The sequence below is a fragment of the Anguilla anguilla genome, chromosome 6 (genome assembly GCF_013347855.1).
Source record: "Anguilla anguilla isolate fAngAng1 chromosome 6, fAngAng1.pri, whole genome shotgun sequence".
NCBI lineage: Eukaryota > Metazoa > Chordata > Actinopteri > Anguilliformes > Anguillidae > Anguilla > Anguilla anguilla.
Genome location: NC_049206.1, coordinates 52,043,400 through 52,060,050, shown reverse-complemented (window position 1 = coordinate 52,060,050; position 16,651 = coordinate 52,043,400). Strand labels below are relative to the sequence as shown.

Genomic DNA, 16,651 nt, shown 5'->3' with positions numbered 1-16,651 from the left:
GCTATGCACCACTTCGTGCCAATTTTCCATCCATCAAAGGATAATGGCTACAAATAATACAACTAAGCAATAATAGCACTCACTGCTATCAGAATAAAGACTATACCAACTACAGTGCCTTATATAGTCTTTTAATGCAGGACAATATGCCTTTCGATAGATTATTACATTCCTGTTACATCCATTCTATCTCTACACCAGGCAAGCCCTCTATAGCTGGGTTCCTCCCAAGACCTCGAGGAGTTTTTTTTCACACCTCTGCTTGAGTGTTTTTTCTTACCACCGAAGAGTTTTTTTTCTTCTTTCTACCTCACTGCTTGCTTTTTGGGTGTTCAGGTCTGAGTTTTTTCCAAATTATTCTTCTGTCACTCTGTAAAGAATCTTTGTGACAGTTCTCTGTAAACAGCGCAATACAAATAAAATTGATTTGTTTTGACTGTCTTCACTGAAAATAATTTTTAACCGTGATATCCTATGAATGTAACCTCCACCCGGAAGGCACACTGTCCACACAGCACCATTTTTATTGACCACAAAGCAGTATAAGTATCTTTTGTTCTAACGACATCTTTCTTTTATATATATACACTTCAAACCTGTGGAGCTACTCTAGTTTTGTTGTGTATATCCTAGATGTCACTATGAAAACAGGGAGTAATCAGTCATAAAATCAAAGTGCAAAAACTACTTTTCCTGCTGGAAATAGGATCAAAATATAAGATTCCCAGACTAATTCTTTGTAATAGAAATCTAATGTAACTGCCTGTTATGTGTACTGCCCCACAATGAAGGCTGATATACAGTTGTATGCCACAGATGGGATCTTGTTAATGGGGTGTCAACATTAGCAAGACATCTTGGCATGCTTTAGAATGGCTTGGCGACTAGCACAGCTTTTTAAAATACCTGTCGGTGACATTTCCTGGTGATTCAACATGTTAGAATTGACATTTTTGTCAACATTCTTGCAGGTCGGCCTAATTATTATCCCGAGGTCTTCATGGCCTGCGGGTCCTAACTGACAAGACATGGCACAACATCACAGTGTGTCTGACCAATCACAGAGCTGTTGGGCCTGACTTGGATGTAGCTAGATATAACCATCCTCTTATCTAAGCTACACAATTCATTAGTGATAACTGAGCAAATTACAGAATCTGATGACATATTGACAGTAGACAATCACAAAGGTAGCTAATAATTTCACCAAACCAAGCTTGTAGAAGCGTATTTTTCAAGAATAAAACAGAATACATTTACCTGCAGCCATAACAAACTTATTGCCTATTATGGTAAGAAATGATAATTAAAGCTATCTGTTCAGTGTGTAAGGCATACAGAAAACATTGCATAATTGCAAAAAATGAAACCAATCATTTATCCCAAACTTAACCTTTTATACACAGTTATTGCTTATTTTAAAATGAGGGTTGGCAATGTCTTTCACTTTGATAAAACGCAGCGATGATGCCACGGATCAGGCAATCACAAAGCTTTTCCGTAGGTAGGTAAGCGAATAATTCTGGATGTGGACTGGCAGGAAGAGCACCCTCAGTAAATGGGATGAGAACCCCAGAATGCGTCATAATCAGTGACCCTGCAAAACAGTCGCACAGCATCGATTCAAAAATAAATACGCTCAACTGCTCCGGCAGCTCTTCCTTGCAAAGAGCCGCAAGAGAGTCGCGGAATAAGAGACTGTTAAATTGCCGTAAAATGGCTAAAGACAACATCCACTGACAAATTTGAGCGTGTGCTCCTCAGTTCTATAATTTGCGGAACATTTTCAGTTTATCTCCGAGGACCACCAATCTGATGATATGCAAAAAAAAGGAGAACTAGTAGGTCTATAAATTGGTCCACAAGTTAAACTCAGATGGCAATGGGGAAGGATAGAGTAGCCTACCCTGCTAGAGTGTAGTTTTATCAGTCTCTGTAACATCATTTAATCAATACTATGTCTTACCGAACACCCAACCATTTATTTTACTCCACAACTTGGGTTGCAAATGAAAGTTGTATGTCCTCCAATTCAGGAGGGCGCAAACGTGTTCTCCGAGGCGTGAAGCCGGTTGATCGATTATTTTCCCCGCTGTAAGCTGCCAGTTGAGCTGATGCAGGTACGTACTGCGCCAGAGCGCTGCGCAGCTAAAGCAGCTGATCGCAGACAATCAACTGGCCGGAGGAGCAACGGAGCGATAAGGAGATGCCCTGCTGACTAAACGCCTGCTTATTGGGCAAAATTACGGCCAATTGCATATTTTATAGAACGGCCACAACATTAGAATCTTCATTAAGCTGATTTACCACCAGCTGTGTCAGTCAATAGGGGGTTTATAGTGAAAGCCAAAGCCAAGTGAGTGGAATCAATAGCATCAGAAGGCTTATATCCTCAGCTCCGGTTTCGCACTAAAACGCTGGTGCTATCGTGTGAGTTTCTGTCCAATTCCCCCGGTGGCATTTTAAACAGGGCCAGGATGCCCATTTCATTCCAGCACATCTCTTCAATCTTTAATGGGTCTAAAGTCTGGTGAGAGGGGTACCCATGCCATAACGGTCACATTCTCATCCACAAAGGAAGCTTTTTTTCGCACGAGCGACAGCAGGACACGCGTCGCCCTTGTGTAATGTTGTGTCACATCAAACAAGCATGCTTGAGAGGCAACAAGGGCACTGTCAGTATGCTTTCAGCCACTAGCGCTGGAGCAAACACAGACTTGCTCTTACCGCTGGACCTCCCGATTTATTGGTTTGTCTGGATTACATCAGGAGTCAGCATTTCTGCAACGCACTCACTGTTTTCCACCACGGTGGTCTAAATGAAACTTTGTTCCGTTGATATGGAGGATAGCACTCGGCTCCAGACAGACGGCGATACACCCGAGGTTCTGCTAACACCACCTCGCTCTGTTGCACTTTTGTGTCGGGACTCGGGAGTGCTTAGCCCCTCTGCAGCCGTCTTGCTCTTCCTACCATGACTACGTTGCTGCCGCTTCACAGTTGAACTCCCGCCACGCACAGGTTGCCGCGACCCGGCTTTCTTGATGCTGCGGTGCAGACGGTGTGAAAACAATCGTGGAGATGAAGCGCGCGGGCGCATCCGTCCTGCCTAGTGAGTCGTGGCCTCCCAGGCTGTGGCCTGTCATTGACGGACTGTTTTTGGCTGCAACATCTGGCCAGGTTAGAAACTCGCTATGAACAACACCCTTGAGAGTTTCGGTCACACCGATGACATTAGAATGACGTTCTTCCCTAGATAATGAAGACTTATTAATTTTTTTGCACTTGATTTTAAATACTGGTATTTTTTTGTAAATTTTCAGGATTGATATTAAAATCACTAAAAGTGCATCCAACCAAAGTGTCATGATTAGCCATGGATAATCACATAATCACTTTGATGTCAAACAGTCAAATACATTTAACATCAGGTCCGGTTGTTTAGGCAAAGTATGCTCAGTAGGTTATATATTTAAAACGAACTATTGGGTATCGAAATCTGTAACAAGAGTGGCTATCGGGAAACATAAAAATATGTCTACTTTTTTCTGTTCGAAAAGAGAAAAAAAATCTCACAAATTCACCCACAACTTTTTGAGATGATGCTCGCAGGCAGACATAGCCTAAATGTTTTATCCAGGCTGTTACCACCTAGCATTGGATCGGACTTCTAGTAAATTGCATCGATCTCGACGGAGATGCAGTCTTTGTTTCAAAAGGAGACTGGGCAACATTTGTTCAAGGTTGGACACGTACACCCACACACACAAGCGCACTCACACGTGCGCATAAACGCGCGCGCGCCCGCACACACACACACACACACACACACACACATTTGATGATATTAACAATACTAGTCAATAACAACAGAAGATCAGACACCTACTCGTGTTGCCTACAAGAAACAGTATTACGACCATGACATAAAATAACCGGGATAGTAGCCTAATCTTGCAAATTGCATTTCAACAATATATTGCAGCATGATTTGGCCTATTCAAAATGAAACGATGATAAATAAAATTGTTTGTAAATCGAAGGCATTTTCTTTTGAAATCAATGGATACAATAACCTACTTCCAAAACTTTAATCTAAAATTAATCTAAATGTTCACTAAAAATAAATGGTCAGACAGATGACATCGATACATAATTAACCGACATTTCAACTAGTTCAATATTAACAATAGGATCGCAAGCAGCATTATTAAATCTCTTTAAATGGTATAGCCGAATAGCCTTGAGTGAAGCGTCCCATCTCCCCTTGGGACGTTTTTTTTTAGAATCGTTATATTTGCCTCATTGATCCGTATTGAAACATTTGGAGCAGGACGGTTTGGAAGTCAAGTGCATCGCAGCGAAGGCACAGTTGGCTACCTACTTGACCAGTCTATATATATAGATATGTTTGCATTGGTTTGTGCAGAGTAGTACCCTTAACGTTAGCTATTTAGAATGCCATCTTTGGCAATATACAAGGACCGATCCATGCATTTTTAAACATCTGCCACGCTTAACAATAAGGAGTCATGTACGTACCTTTGTAAGCTGTGCTATTTTCTTGCTCATTTTTAGGTGCAAATCTTGTGTATATTCCAGGGTTATGCCCGATTGGTAAGACATTGTCGATGTTGTGGCAGAATTATATTTTCCCGATCCGGTAGATGAATTACCGGCAGGGCTGTAGTACTGCTGCCAATTCGTTCCAGTCGCCATCTTCACGATCCTTCAAATGCTGTTACTATATGATTATATTATAGGAGTATTATTGGCACAATTGTCGGCGCAGCTCAGAGACCGCGGCAGGGAAAAATAGGCAGACGATACTCTCCGTTTTAGTGCGTCGTTGCAAAATTCATCAAGACGAACAGCTAGCCTGCTTCTAGCTAGCTATGTAAATGTGCCATTTTATAATGGGTAGATGTACGCCAGCGCAGTCAGTTTAGAGAGAATTCCAATTTTGTTCAGTTCTCGAGCTTATGGTGCAGCCACCCTCGTTATTTGAACCCAGACATATAATTAACACAACAGAGGATATTAATCATAGTGCTGTTTTGAACGCAGCAGGGCTTTAAAATCATAGCTACCATCACAAGCACAAAACATCTGAAGGCTGCGTTTTGGTATTTTAAATTCCTGAAATTCCTTGCTATGTATACAATCCGAAACACCGCGGTTTGTTTCAAGCACCTAGCCTACCTCGCGCAGTTTCTAGATCTGCCGGGTGCTACTTTTACACAACGAGCTTTCTGGTTGCAGGTGTAACACTTTTTAACCAAAAAATTATGCCACAGAGAGATCCACACTGTAGAATCCAGCGACTGTGTAGGCTATGTTGTGTGTACGGCAGGTTGGCTGGTTGCAGCACCGCTGAAGCCTGTTACCATGGATCACTTCAACAGTTTACATTACTGTCAGTGTCGTCAGTTCCGCCCGGCCCCCACTCCCTCTCACTCTTTCACGCAGCCCCCTTGATGCGCTCAGATATTCTTGGATGCATTGTATGGTGCTCACAGCGGGTCTGATCCCGCGCACCTGCCCCAAAACAGCTCCTACCGGCGCCAGGGAGGCGGAGTAATTATTCAAAGCCAAGAGGTTTACAATGAATAGGTCACTTGGCCTCATTAAAAATGTTTTCGTTTAATCTTCAGGATTATCTACAGAGATGTACATCTGGCTATTTTTCAAAGAGCTGTGGTTTAAATAAAAGTTTAATTGCTATAGTCTATACGTAGTCTAATATATTATTTGTGTGTTTTTCTTGTCGGTTGAAAGGCTGCGTGCCCCTGCAGTCCCCTACCACTTCAGTAGTAAAAATGGTTTATTAATAAGCGATCGAGATGTGAGAACTTCTACATGCCTCCTTAAGAGCTCTTTTGACTCTTGCCATGCCATCATTGTAAATAAGATTCCAATCTTAATTGACCCACCTGGTTAAGCAAAGGTTAAAGATTAAGTAAAAGTAAAATTAAGTCTACCAGAATGGACCACCATAAATTAATTTTAGTCCTACCGTTGTTTAGATAACTTCTTTCAACTTTGGGGAAATAAAATTTTCTATTGTCTGAGGGCATAAACAGTATGCATAACGGCAATAACAACAGCAACAACAACAACAACAACAACAACAATAATAATAATAATAATAATAATAATAATAATAATAATGCCCACGCACCTGGTTACCAATGCCATATACATTGCCAAAATGTTATATGTTATGTGAAATAGCCTTACAAAAAAGGTGTCCCTGTGAGGTTGTTTGTAAAAATAAAAAAAACATCATGTTGCCAAAATTAAACCTATTTTCTAAACAGATTTCATACCAATAAAAATGAATGACAAACGTCCTATTATGTTTTACTATTGTTAATCTCTCTGAATCAAAAGCTTGGCACACCATCAAGGGCAGAGAAACCATGTGATCAAAGATGAAATCAAATAAATACAAGCACCATTACTCACAGTCAATGAGACAGCTCTATGGATCAGTATTAATCATCTCTACATGACTAAACTAAATCATTTATCAAATTGTACCATAACAGAATTGTATTAGGCATAGGAAGTAGAACAATACAAATACATGGATAACAATGATTAATAAATAATTTAGAAACCACTGCTACACAGTCCTCAACCCCCCCCCCCCCCCCACACCCCCCGCACCCCCTCGGCCCAACCCCCTCGGCCCTCATGTTGCTGTGTCCTTGCTGAAGAGAAACATTCTCAGGGATATAAATCTTTCATAATATAATGTCTTCCTAAGCTTCTGACTGTGATGTGTGTGTGTGCGTGCTTCTGTGCATGTGTATATGTATGTGTGTGTGTGTGTGTGTGTGCTTCTGTGTGTGTTTATGTGTCTGGAGGGAGTGGGGCATTGCATTTTTCAGAAGACATTAAACACCCCGAAGACCCAAGGATCTTGCGGCAATTAATTTAAAATCGTCCCAGATCTATCTCAGCTGGGATGTTGAGGAAGGTAAAGTATTGTGTTCTTATGTGGCATTCTAGTTTCATGAATCCTATAATACATTGGACTACCTGAACATTTCATTGTATGTGTGAGAAGATGACGTGAGTTCGGGTGGGTTGAAAATTACTGTATAATGAGTTGCAAATGACTGCAACTGCTGATGGACAATGATTTGAATCAGATCTTTGAATGACCTGGGACAGCATACTTACAATACATATGCAGTCAGTAGATCCATAAGAATGAGAACCTGCAGAAGAAGAAACATGGAATAGCATATGCAATGTACAGAACTGTAGGTTTGTACAAATGTGACTAGAACACCAGTCCCTTGGCTTTGTACTGGAATAACTACAGAGATCCTGAGTCCTTCATTGGGTCACAATTTCTTTGGCTCCATGATTTGGTACAATTAAGAACATGGAGGAAAGCTGTCATATATTAGACCACACATAGTGTCTTTAACAACTGAATAGGTCTGCATCACTATTCATAATTATATCAAGTAACGCAAAGAAAATGACTGGGGGATTCCAAACAAATGGTTTTGCCCTCAGAACAATAATACTGTGGAGTCTAGAGGGTACTTTCTTGTGTTTATTATATTACTTCACCCAATTGATCCTATGAGGTGCTCAACAGGTATATGTAGCCTATTTCATATTGATACCCGAGGGATTGTGGAACCAGCTTTGAAATGGGGGTGAAAGTGAAGAGCGAGCACTCAAGGGAGCCTGCAAGATATGGGAAATGAGGAAAAGAAAATATGGAATCGATCGCGCTGACACGTTGGGGGCGGGGCCCGTGATCGAGGACCCCGCGCGAGGCGGTCAGTGGCTCGCCGAGACGGGATGGGATCGAACAGATGCTCGCGGGAAGCGAGTGACGTCGCCTGGCAGCGGCCGTTGATTGTAACAATTTTCTTAAATAGGGCGCTTCCTCATTTAGCTCTCCTCGTCCATGAATAATGTATTTCCTCGTGCCGTCCGGAGCCCGCTCTTGCGGAACTCGTTCCCAGCGCCGCGCTGTTTTGTCGCCGCTTTACCGCGCCTGTGAGGGTTGGCGGGAATGTGGGCCAGCGGCGACATTAGCGCGTCGGCTAGCCGAGGGGACCCGCTGCCGGGGAGATGACTGGGTAATCTGCTGCGGGAGGGATAAGCACTGAGGGCAAATGGATTGCCTTTCGCGCAGGAGGAAATGATTGACTGCACTCCGTCCTTATCCTCTAACAAAGATGGATATGAATGGGAGAGGGTTTACACACACACACTCACATGTGTGCACACACACACAGACACACACTCGCACACACACACAGCACGCACGCACGTCCACACACACACATACGCACACACACACACACACATATACGCACACACACAGATACACAGACACACACAGACACACACACGCGCGCACACACACACACACACAGCAGGCACGCACGTCCACACACACACATACGCACACACACAGGCACACAGACACACACACACAATGCCTGTTACACTGTGTCATGCTTGATAAATTAACTAGGGCGTGAAGAGATCGAGAGAGGGAGGGAGGGAGGGAGAGACAGAAACAGAGAAATAGAAAGAGAAAAGAATGGATAGAGCAGGGGTAGGAAAATCTGGTTCAGTGATGTTTCTGGTTTTTGTTCCATCTGAGCTTGATCACACGAGGTTGATGGATGATTCAAAGTCTGAGCCTGAATATTCTGAATGGTGAAACACAGAGTGCCTCTAGCTCACAGTCACCTGTATTCATTAAGCCTGATTAATTAAAATGAATCCAGTTATATGCGCATAGGTCTGGATGGAGCAAAAACCAGGAGCATCTCTGGCACTCCGAGGCTGGGGTTGTCTACCCCTGGGATAGAGTAAGAGAATAAACCATTTAGATAATACAATCAATGTTTATACTGACAGGAGACAGTTAGCTCTAAACATTTCATCTGTTTAAAAGATGCCCAGGGATTACAGAGGGCTTTCATTTTGTAATTATTATCAGACCTTGCCTTGTTGACTGCTTCATGGATTCTAGTGTTCGTCGCATCTATGCTCCCAGTAATCAAACCAGGGCAAATGTATGTTGCATACTGGTCTTTCATTGCAGCAGAGTCGAGATTATGAATCCATTATCAAGATATGGCCTCGCCCGAAACCACGGTAAGCTGCTTACATATTATTACACAGTTTAAAATGACAGAATGTGTTGTAGAAAACGTGCTCCAATCTTTTATTTCCATATTCATTTACACTGATTAACATATAAGGTTGAGTATATAAGGTTGAAAAGTTGGGAATACATTGGTAATAATGCAAAATATAATCAAATGGAAACTCATAATAACCTTTGTAATGAATGTCCTGCCCATCATCTTCATTTGAAACCATCACACACACAAAAAATCCACATACCATACACTTTTGGCTATTAGCACTAATTGCAAATGCTAATGCTGTGTTGGTCGCGGTTAACAAGGTTCAGAACACCATCTGAAAAGATTATATTGAAGGAAATAAAACAACTCCTTATAATAATACTCCATTTTGATTTGTTTTGTACTGAGAATGGTTTTGTTGTTGGGCAGCGGGCTTGTGGAAGCTTAGATATTGGAATAAAAGGTTGTGACACCAGTTTAAAGCCATCGTACTGCATGAACATTTATCCTTTATAAAATGTGGTCAAGCTATGCCACCCATCTGAGTCAAATACAAGGTCATTTAGTTCAAGCAAAGAATCAAGTGAGCGGAATAGATGCAGATGTCATCTGCACCTATGGTACTGGAGATTCAATTCTTGTTCTGTCCGAGTGAATGAATCAGTCCCTGTTCTGAGTTTCCCCATGGACTTACAGGTCTGTTTTTCGCTCAACAGTTGAGAAAAACTGCAGTTAGTTTCCTTAAAGTGGAATTGGCTTCGAAGCCCAAAGACTGACTCATAAGGTAAATGCTGTGCTACTAGCAGATTCTTCCAATCGACAAATCCCTTTATCAAAACTCACATACACCAACGTGGTGATACATAGTAATCTTAACTTCACGGTGACTTTTAGAATGACTTGAATAGTAAACTGCACGTTTAAAAAAATAACATACACGGTTTTCTCTGCATGAAGCCAGTCGATTGTCATGACAGCCATGCTCCACCGCTGTAGTACAGTGTCGGTAACAACTACCAGTCCCCACAGTTTCAACTCAAGATATTTTGGTTGGATCCCTGAGTTGCTGAGTGAAACAGCCCTACTCTCACCTTCTCTGAATGTGGTTTGAGACACAATAAACACCTCCACAGGAGGCGACAGTTCTCCGGAACAGCTGAATTATCTTGGTCATGTTGGGGCAGGCTTTATTTTCTATGCGGTGACAGCTGCTTGGCAGGTATAGGGTTCCTGGCAGGGAAAGGCAATGTGGAGTTCAACGATATCTCCCTTTAATTTCTGCCTTTACGGTCCTGCAACTCACTGTGGGAACTAAATCTGCATAAAGCCCGAATGTTTTATCTGCTCGGTGCACACAAGCTACGATGCCAGACCTGGAGAAATGCATTTTGCTCGACAGCAAAATATTGCCAATCTTGGGCCTTTAAAAGATATAATATTTTCCCCTTCGGTTGTGAATGTTGCCTACAAAGATTTCTTTAACATCAGTGAGAAGATTATGAAACATCTTTTGAACTGCACATGGAGTCGTGAATTCAAACAGTATTTCAACCTCCCAGGAACAACAAGATGGGTTTGCTTCTCAAGGGCAAGGACACTGTGCAGGAACACCTCTGGTAATAATACTTTCAACAAATGAAATTTTCAGTTCCAAATCTATATTTCATAGAATGCATCTTCATTCTGTTATGGATTGGAAATATGTAACCCTTTGAGCTCTATATTTTGTTTTTTTGTCAAATTGAACTGTGTTTTTGCAAGCTGCTCAAACTGAATACAGACCTTTATTTGACAAATGCAAAAATAATCTGTCATAAATTATTTGCAGAAGAAAAATAACTGAATGTTTTTCTAATACAATGTAGTGGGTATATAGCACTAGGAACACATTTAATGTAGCTTTCCCAAGCTGAAGTGGTTGTTCCATTACTTTTTTTTTGACATCCTGAACAATCAATACTCCCATTATAGACGAAAACCTGTTTGCAATTCTTGTTTGCTCAGTGGTCAATTAAAGTAACTTATAGAAACATGTATTTTTCCCCTTCCCTTCCAAAAACACACATAAGCAAAGGACTGACAGTATATGGTTGTCAGGGGACATTAGATCAGTTTAATGATTGGATCTGTAGTCAATTGAAGTTCAATTGAAGGCTCAGATGGAGCAAAACCAATACACACAGAGTGTCCCAGAACCAGGTTTGATAAATACTGATGTATGCTGAGGTGCTAGACTATTCTTACGAAAGTGTAAGTATCACAATATGGAGTGTTAGCTGGATAACAGAAAAAGCACTGGTGCCTTTGAAATATTTCAAACGACTTGCATATGTGGGAGAAAGGTCTATGGATTCCTTTATAGATCTATTTCAACAAGAACAATTGTCCTTCAGATTCAGTCAGCATAAGAACCTTTACTGGCTTTTTTAAGCCACTGAAATGTTAATCATGATATCCTGTATATAGTATATAGGCAACACAAACTGGTTATATGAAAGTCACATTGCTTTAATTAGATCACTTGGGTTAAGGGGAATATTGAGACATAAAACAACATGAACATAGCATGCAATAAATAAAGAGAGCACAAATAAGGTTTCGGGAGAATGCAAAATATTGCGCGTCTCGCAAATATTAGATTTATATTGTCACGGATGGAGAACACAGATTTTTCAATCTTAATGTAGGCATCAGCGGGTTTTACTGATGAAAAACATCTCACAGCGTGAAGTGGATGGTTTTTCCTCACCCAGTTGAATGAGATAATATTAAGCTGTGTGCTGTTTTATTGTGACAGGACTAAAACCGTCAACTGTTTGACATGTGCTAGTTTGTCCTTTTCACACTGGCCGGGTCTGAGTTCATGCAGTTTCTCATGGTCGGTATGACAGGAAGAAGTCCCCTGTGACATATAGGGCAGCCATCATACCACAGTGCAGTTTCCCATCATGCATTGCAGTTCAAGTTGGCCAAGACTGCCCAGAAACAAAAAAATAACCATTGTGGGACAGATGCGTGTGCTGTCTGTGCACTGTGTGTATGAGTGCTGTACATCTGTCCTAGAAATACCTCAGGAAAGAATTTCAAAAACACTGACAGTCATGATAAAGTGTGTCCATATGACGTATACTGGAGCAGGTCCAGGCACTTCCAGGCAATGCTGCCTCTGACCCAGATACCGGCTCTGACCCATTCTCATCCCCTGTGGGCCCTGCACTAGAGTTAGCCCCTAGGCCTCCATGGCCTTGTGGTGCCTGATTGGGATTTCTGGGTTCTGCCTGTTCTAATGGGTTCTCCATCCATTAGTGCCCAGGAAATAGACACCACGTTCCAAGATCTGATGGTTCACCTTCACTCGTTTCAGGTCAAGAGGAGGCAGCAATCTGGTCCCCGAAGACCTGTTAATCTTCATCGATGGTGGATCTCCTAAACTCGACATACTGGGTTTCTTGTTCTATAAAGGAGTTGATTGCTCTGAGCCATTCAGTTTGGACCAGGGTGCCCAATCGTGTCCAAAAATGGCTGGTGTGTGGGTGTAGGTTTTTGTTTTAGCTCAGCGTGATGCTGATTCACCTAATTAACTAATCACGACCAATCAAGACATTCCTGACTTTTTAGCGCTGGGGTAAAACAAAAACCTGCACCTACATTGGCCCATTTTGGACAAGACCGGACACCCCTGGAATAGGCCCTCACCTCACTGAATTGAATTGATAATGGAATATGTATTTCCAAAATCGCAAAAAAAATATTTATGACCTATATGAGTCATATGCAAAGTGCAGATTCGTTTAGGAACACCTTAATTAATCAGCCCATTAAATGCAAACTGGCAGCGAGGCCAACTAAAATCCCAAAGGAGAAAAAAAGGTGTTTCGCAGTATAGATGGTGCTCGCTGCCTTGTCTCCATGCCACTTTCTATTTGGCGTTCTGACAGAGGAAAACATTTTGAAATGCAACAGCACTTTGGCAAAGAAACGAGTGCACTTTCATCACTGTCTATATCCCCTAATATGTGAGCATATACCTTTGTAAGGTCCTAATGGAAATGTTCTCTGGTTTTTTTTCGGGTAGGTACATATTTCTTCTTTTTTTTCCTGGCTTGATTGCGGCCATGTTCATTTCCCCTAAAGCTTTAGAGCTTCCTCTTTTATTTACAGCGGATTCTCGAAGTCTCAAAAGCGGCCAAAAGCCAATTCGAGGAATGGATTTGGGGATACAAAGCAAGAGGAGCATTAGCTGCTGAACATTAGCCAGAGTACTGAGCTGGAGATTTTTTTGTTTGGGAGAGGTTTCTCGGGGTTTGCGTCTCACCGTTCAAGCCCATTTCTCCCAGCTGATTCATGTGAACACCGCCAGTCGAGCCGCACACCCTCTACTTCAATTAAGAACAAAACCCCTTAATGTACGACCCAAGGAAAATGGCCGCCCGACATCTGTGGTGGAACAGAAGTTATTATAAAAATGTATTTGCTTTAAAAGTTGTTTTCTCACTTTAATGAAACACGAGGTCCTTTTGAATGCGTTCAATGCGGTCAGCCACTTGCTCATTTTTCAGCAAGACTGAAAATATTGCAGTAGCAACAGCAAGAGGAAATTACGGACGGATTACCACTGTGATTTGGTTGTATGCTCACAATTGCACTAATCTTTACTGCAGTTGAATTGCCTTTTTCTCTCAGCATTTCAGTACTTTTCTCTTTTTATCTAGTCATAAATGGTTATAGTTTTGTTTTTATGCTAAGTAAGATGTTTCCTCTCTGACTCGTTAGTAGATGTTTTTGCGCTAGATTGCTGCATGCTGTATTGTGAAACAAGCAAGATTTCAATAATACGATGCAATATAAATAAAATGTTTTATTAATATTATGGTTATGATGACGATGAGGATGATGGTGATTATTATTATTATACATGTTCACTGCAGTCTGAGAGATGTGGTTAATCCATAAAAATAACTGCCCTGTGTAGTGCAAATGTCCATTAACTGGTCTATAAAACGGTAAAATGGCTTGGGTGATTCTCAGCATGCTGTTCTTGTGAAATGGCAGCTTTGTCGTAGTGGAGAGGAGGGGTGCCACCAAGGATTTTGGGCCCCACGTAAAGACCATTAGAAAAAGACATTATAAAAACAGGTTGTTTCAATCCTGGATGCTGATTGGCTACAATAACAGTTCATCAAACAGCTTGTTTGTAAACTTCATGCACAAACCATTACCTACAAATAATCTTACAAAATGATAATATTTTTTCAGTGTTGTAACCATTTTATATTCTGTTTTGCATTGTGCCTAACAACACTCCCATAGCTGTGATTGTATTCACAACACAGCATGGCCTCTCATGCCATATTGCTTAATTGGGCCCCACCACACTAGAAAATCCTATGGTCAAATATTTTTTGAGGCCCCTTTTCAGTCAGGGCACTTGGAACCCTCCAAACGCTGCCACCCCCCATCCCACCTTGCCCCAAACGCCGCCGCCGCCGCCGCCGCCACCCCCCCCCCCCCCCCCCCCCCCCCCCAGTGGCTTCAGTGAGGGAATGACTGCCACTCTCGTAGCCTGTGTCTGCGTTACTGCATGGGAGGTTGGGTGTTTAATTAAAGGAAATTTCTGGTTAAGGGTAGCTGAAGGACACGTTTAAAAAAGGCCTCAGGCAGATGAACTGCAGAGCAAACAGGAACATTAAATGGACAGGGGCAGCGGTTCGTGGTCTTATGAAAAACACAAGAAGTAATTTTCAGAAACACTGGCTTTGTCCTTCGGCAGGTACAGAAAGACCTGCCATTCTGGAGGCAATAGGCGAACTTGCGATCTTCTCTTTGCACTAGTGGGATATTTTTCACATTAATCTGATCTGCCCCCCCCCACCCACCCACCACCCCCAACCCCAACCCCTTGCTGTGCCAGAGCATCAGTTTACCTCCTCGTGTTTCTCCTTCATGAAGAGTATGACACACTCCAAGTGTGACGCCCGCTCCCGTGTTTTGACACAATTCACACTCCTGGTATGACACTTTCCAAAACTCCATTATCATGTCCGATACCTGGCGGAATCCCAGGGGCGGCCCGGTCTCTGGCTCCCACTCTTTTTTCCGGTGTGAGAAAACGGGAATATTTCACACGATCGTTCAGGGTTGAGTAGCCTTGTCCGTGTGCGTTATCCCCACAAAGAGCCGTTGCCTCCGGAGGGAGAGCTGCATCGAGCTTCCCGGCTTCACCCGAAGAAAGCAGAGAACAACGAGGCCTGCATATGAATTAGGTGCATAAAAGCTTGGAGGTGGCGGCCATCGCGGCTAATTTTGATGAGCTTGATTAATGCGATTTAAAATGCTGCAGAGCTCTTCAAAATTACAGATTTTAAAGCAACGTGTAAAGTCCTGTGCGCTAGACAAAATCTTTGGGGACAAACAACTCTGTAAAATGATACACCAGAACATTGTATATGGTCCCCAAATTTATTACCTAAGAGCTGATCTCAAAACATTCTTCTCATTTTTGCTCTCAGGTAGCTTTCTTTCAATGTGCTTCCCAACGCTAAACAACTTAAAACAAATAAGTAGTGTAGGCCTATATTTCATAGACTTATCTATTTTCTATCACAGATTTCAGTGAGAATTACCCCCAAAACAATTTGTCGACCTGCAACGTGGCTACGAGTGTGATCGATGTCGAGTCATCACGCTACTACTTCTCTACCGTTAACAGATCAGTGTTGGTATTCATCGAATTACCGACATCAAAGAAGGTTCATTTCCGCCTAACAAATCGACGTCATATCGTCCTCCACAGCTGCCGTTGATTAGACGTCTAACCGACATCAAAATGCTCGGTGGGGAATATGCTACGGCTGAATTCCCCCCCACCCCCAGGCAGCATCCCTGTTGCTTTTCTCACAAGTTCTGTGCTGCAGAGGAGATTTTCATGTACAGTGTATTCCCAAATGTGAGCAGAAAGCGGAAATAGGATGTGTCCTGAGAAAATCTTCCAAAATGTAATATTTATCGGGATTTGCAGCTGCAGTGCATCTTGCCCTTGATTATTCAGTCACACTGGTTTTACTATTAATCGCCAGGGTTACTATCACCGGCATGCTTGATGCCAATTGATGCCATCATGCAATGTGCATAGATCACACACTTAGAGACATCAATTATTTGCGGCCAACTCAAGCCTTTTTTCTGTGTATTTGACAAAGGTTTGACATTGCACATAACAAATAAAATTCAACACTTTCAGGCTACAGTCAATAGCTATTGCGAAAGCCGGTTAATCCTCCATAATACCCCCACAATCCCTATCTATCCAGCAGCTGTGTGTTGGTGTTATTTAGATTAGAGGCGTGCCCTTGGTGTTTCATTGCAGAGACAATTCCAAGGCAGCACCCCCTGGTGGGGGAAAGCAGAAGGGTTAGGCTCCAGAGCTATGCTAATTGACTATGTGGGATTTTGCATCAGATAGCAAGGCAGAGCTCCACCAGAGCAGCTCTGCAAGAAATGTTTGGGAG

General features: G+C 42.2%; 1 protein-coding gene across 3 annotated transcripts in view; it reads right to left on the bottom strand.

Moving 5' to 3' along the window:
* fam184a (family with sequence similarity 184 member A) overlaps positions 1 to 5,499 on the bottom strand; it is an 88,659-nt gene extending 83,160 nt beyond the window's left edge. Inside the window, exon 1 of one of the 3 annotated variants that reach the window (XM_035423389.1) lies at positions 4,543 to 5,499. In XM_035423389.1, coding sequence (XP_035279280.1) covers positions 4,543 to 4,719 — 177 coding nt within the window. In that variant the 5' untranslated portion in view covers positions 4,720 to 5,499. The remainder of the gene's footprint in view (positions 1 to 4,542) is intronic. The other 2 variants (XM_035423392.1, XM_035423390.1) reach the window with 2 other exon arrangements.
* Positions 5,500 to 16,651: the final 11,152 nt, after the last annotated feature.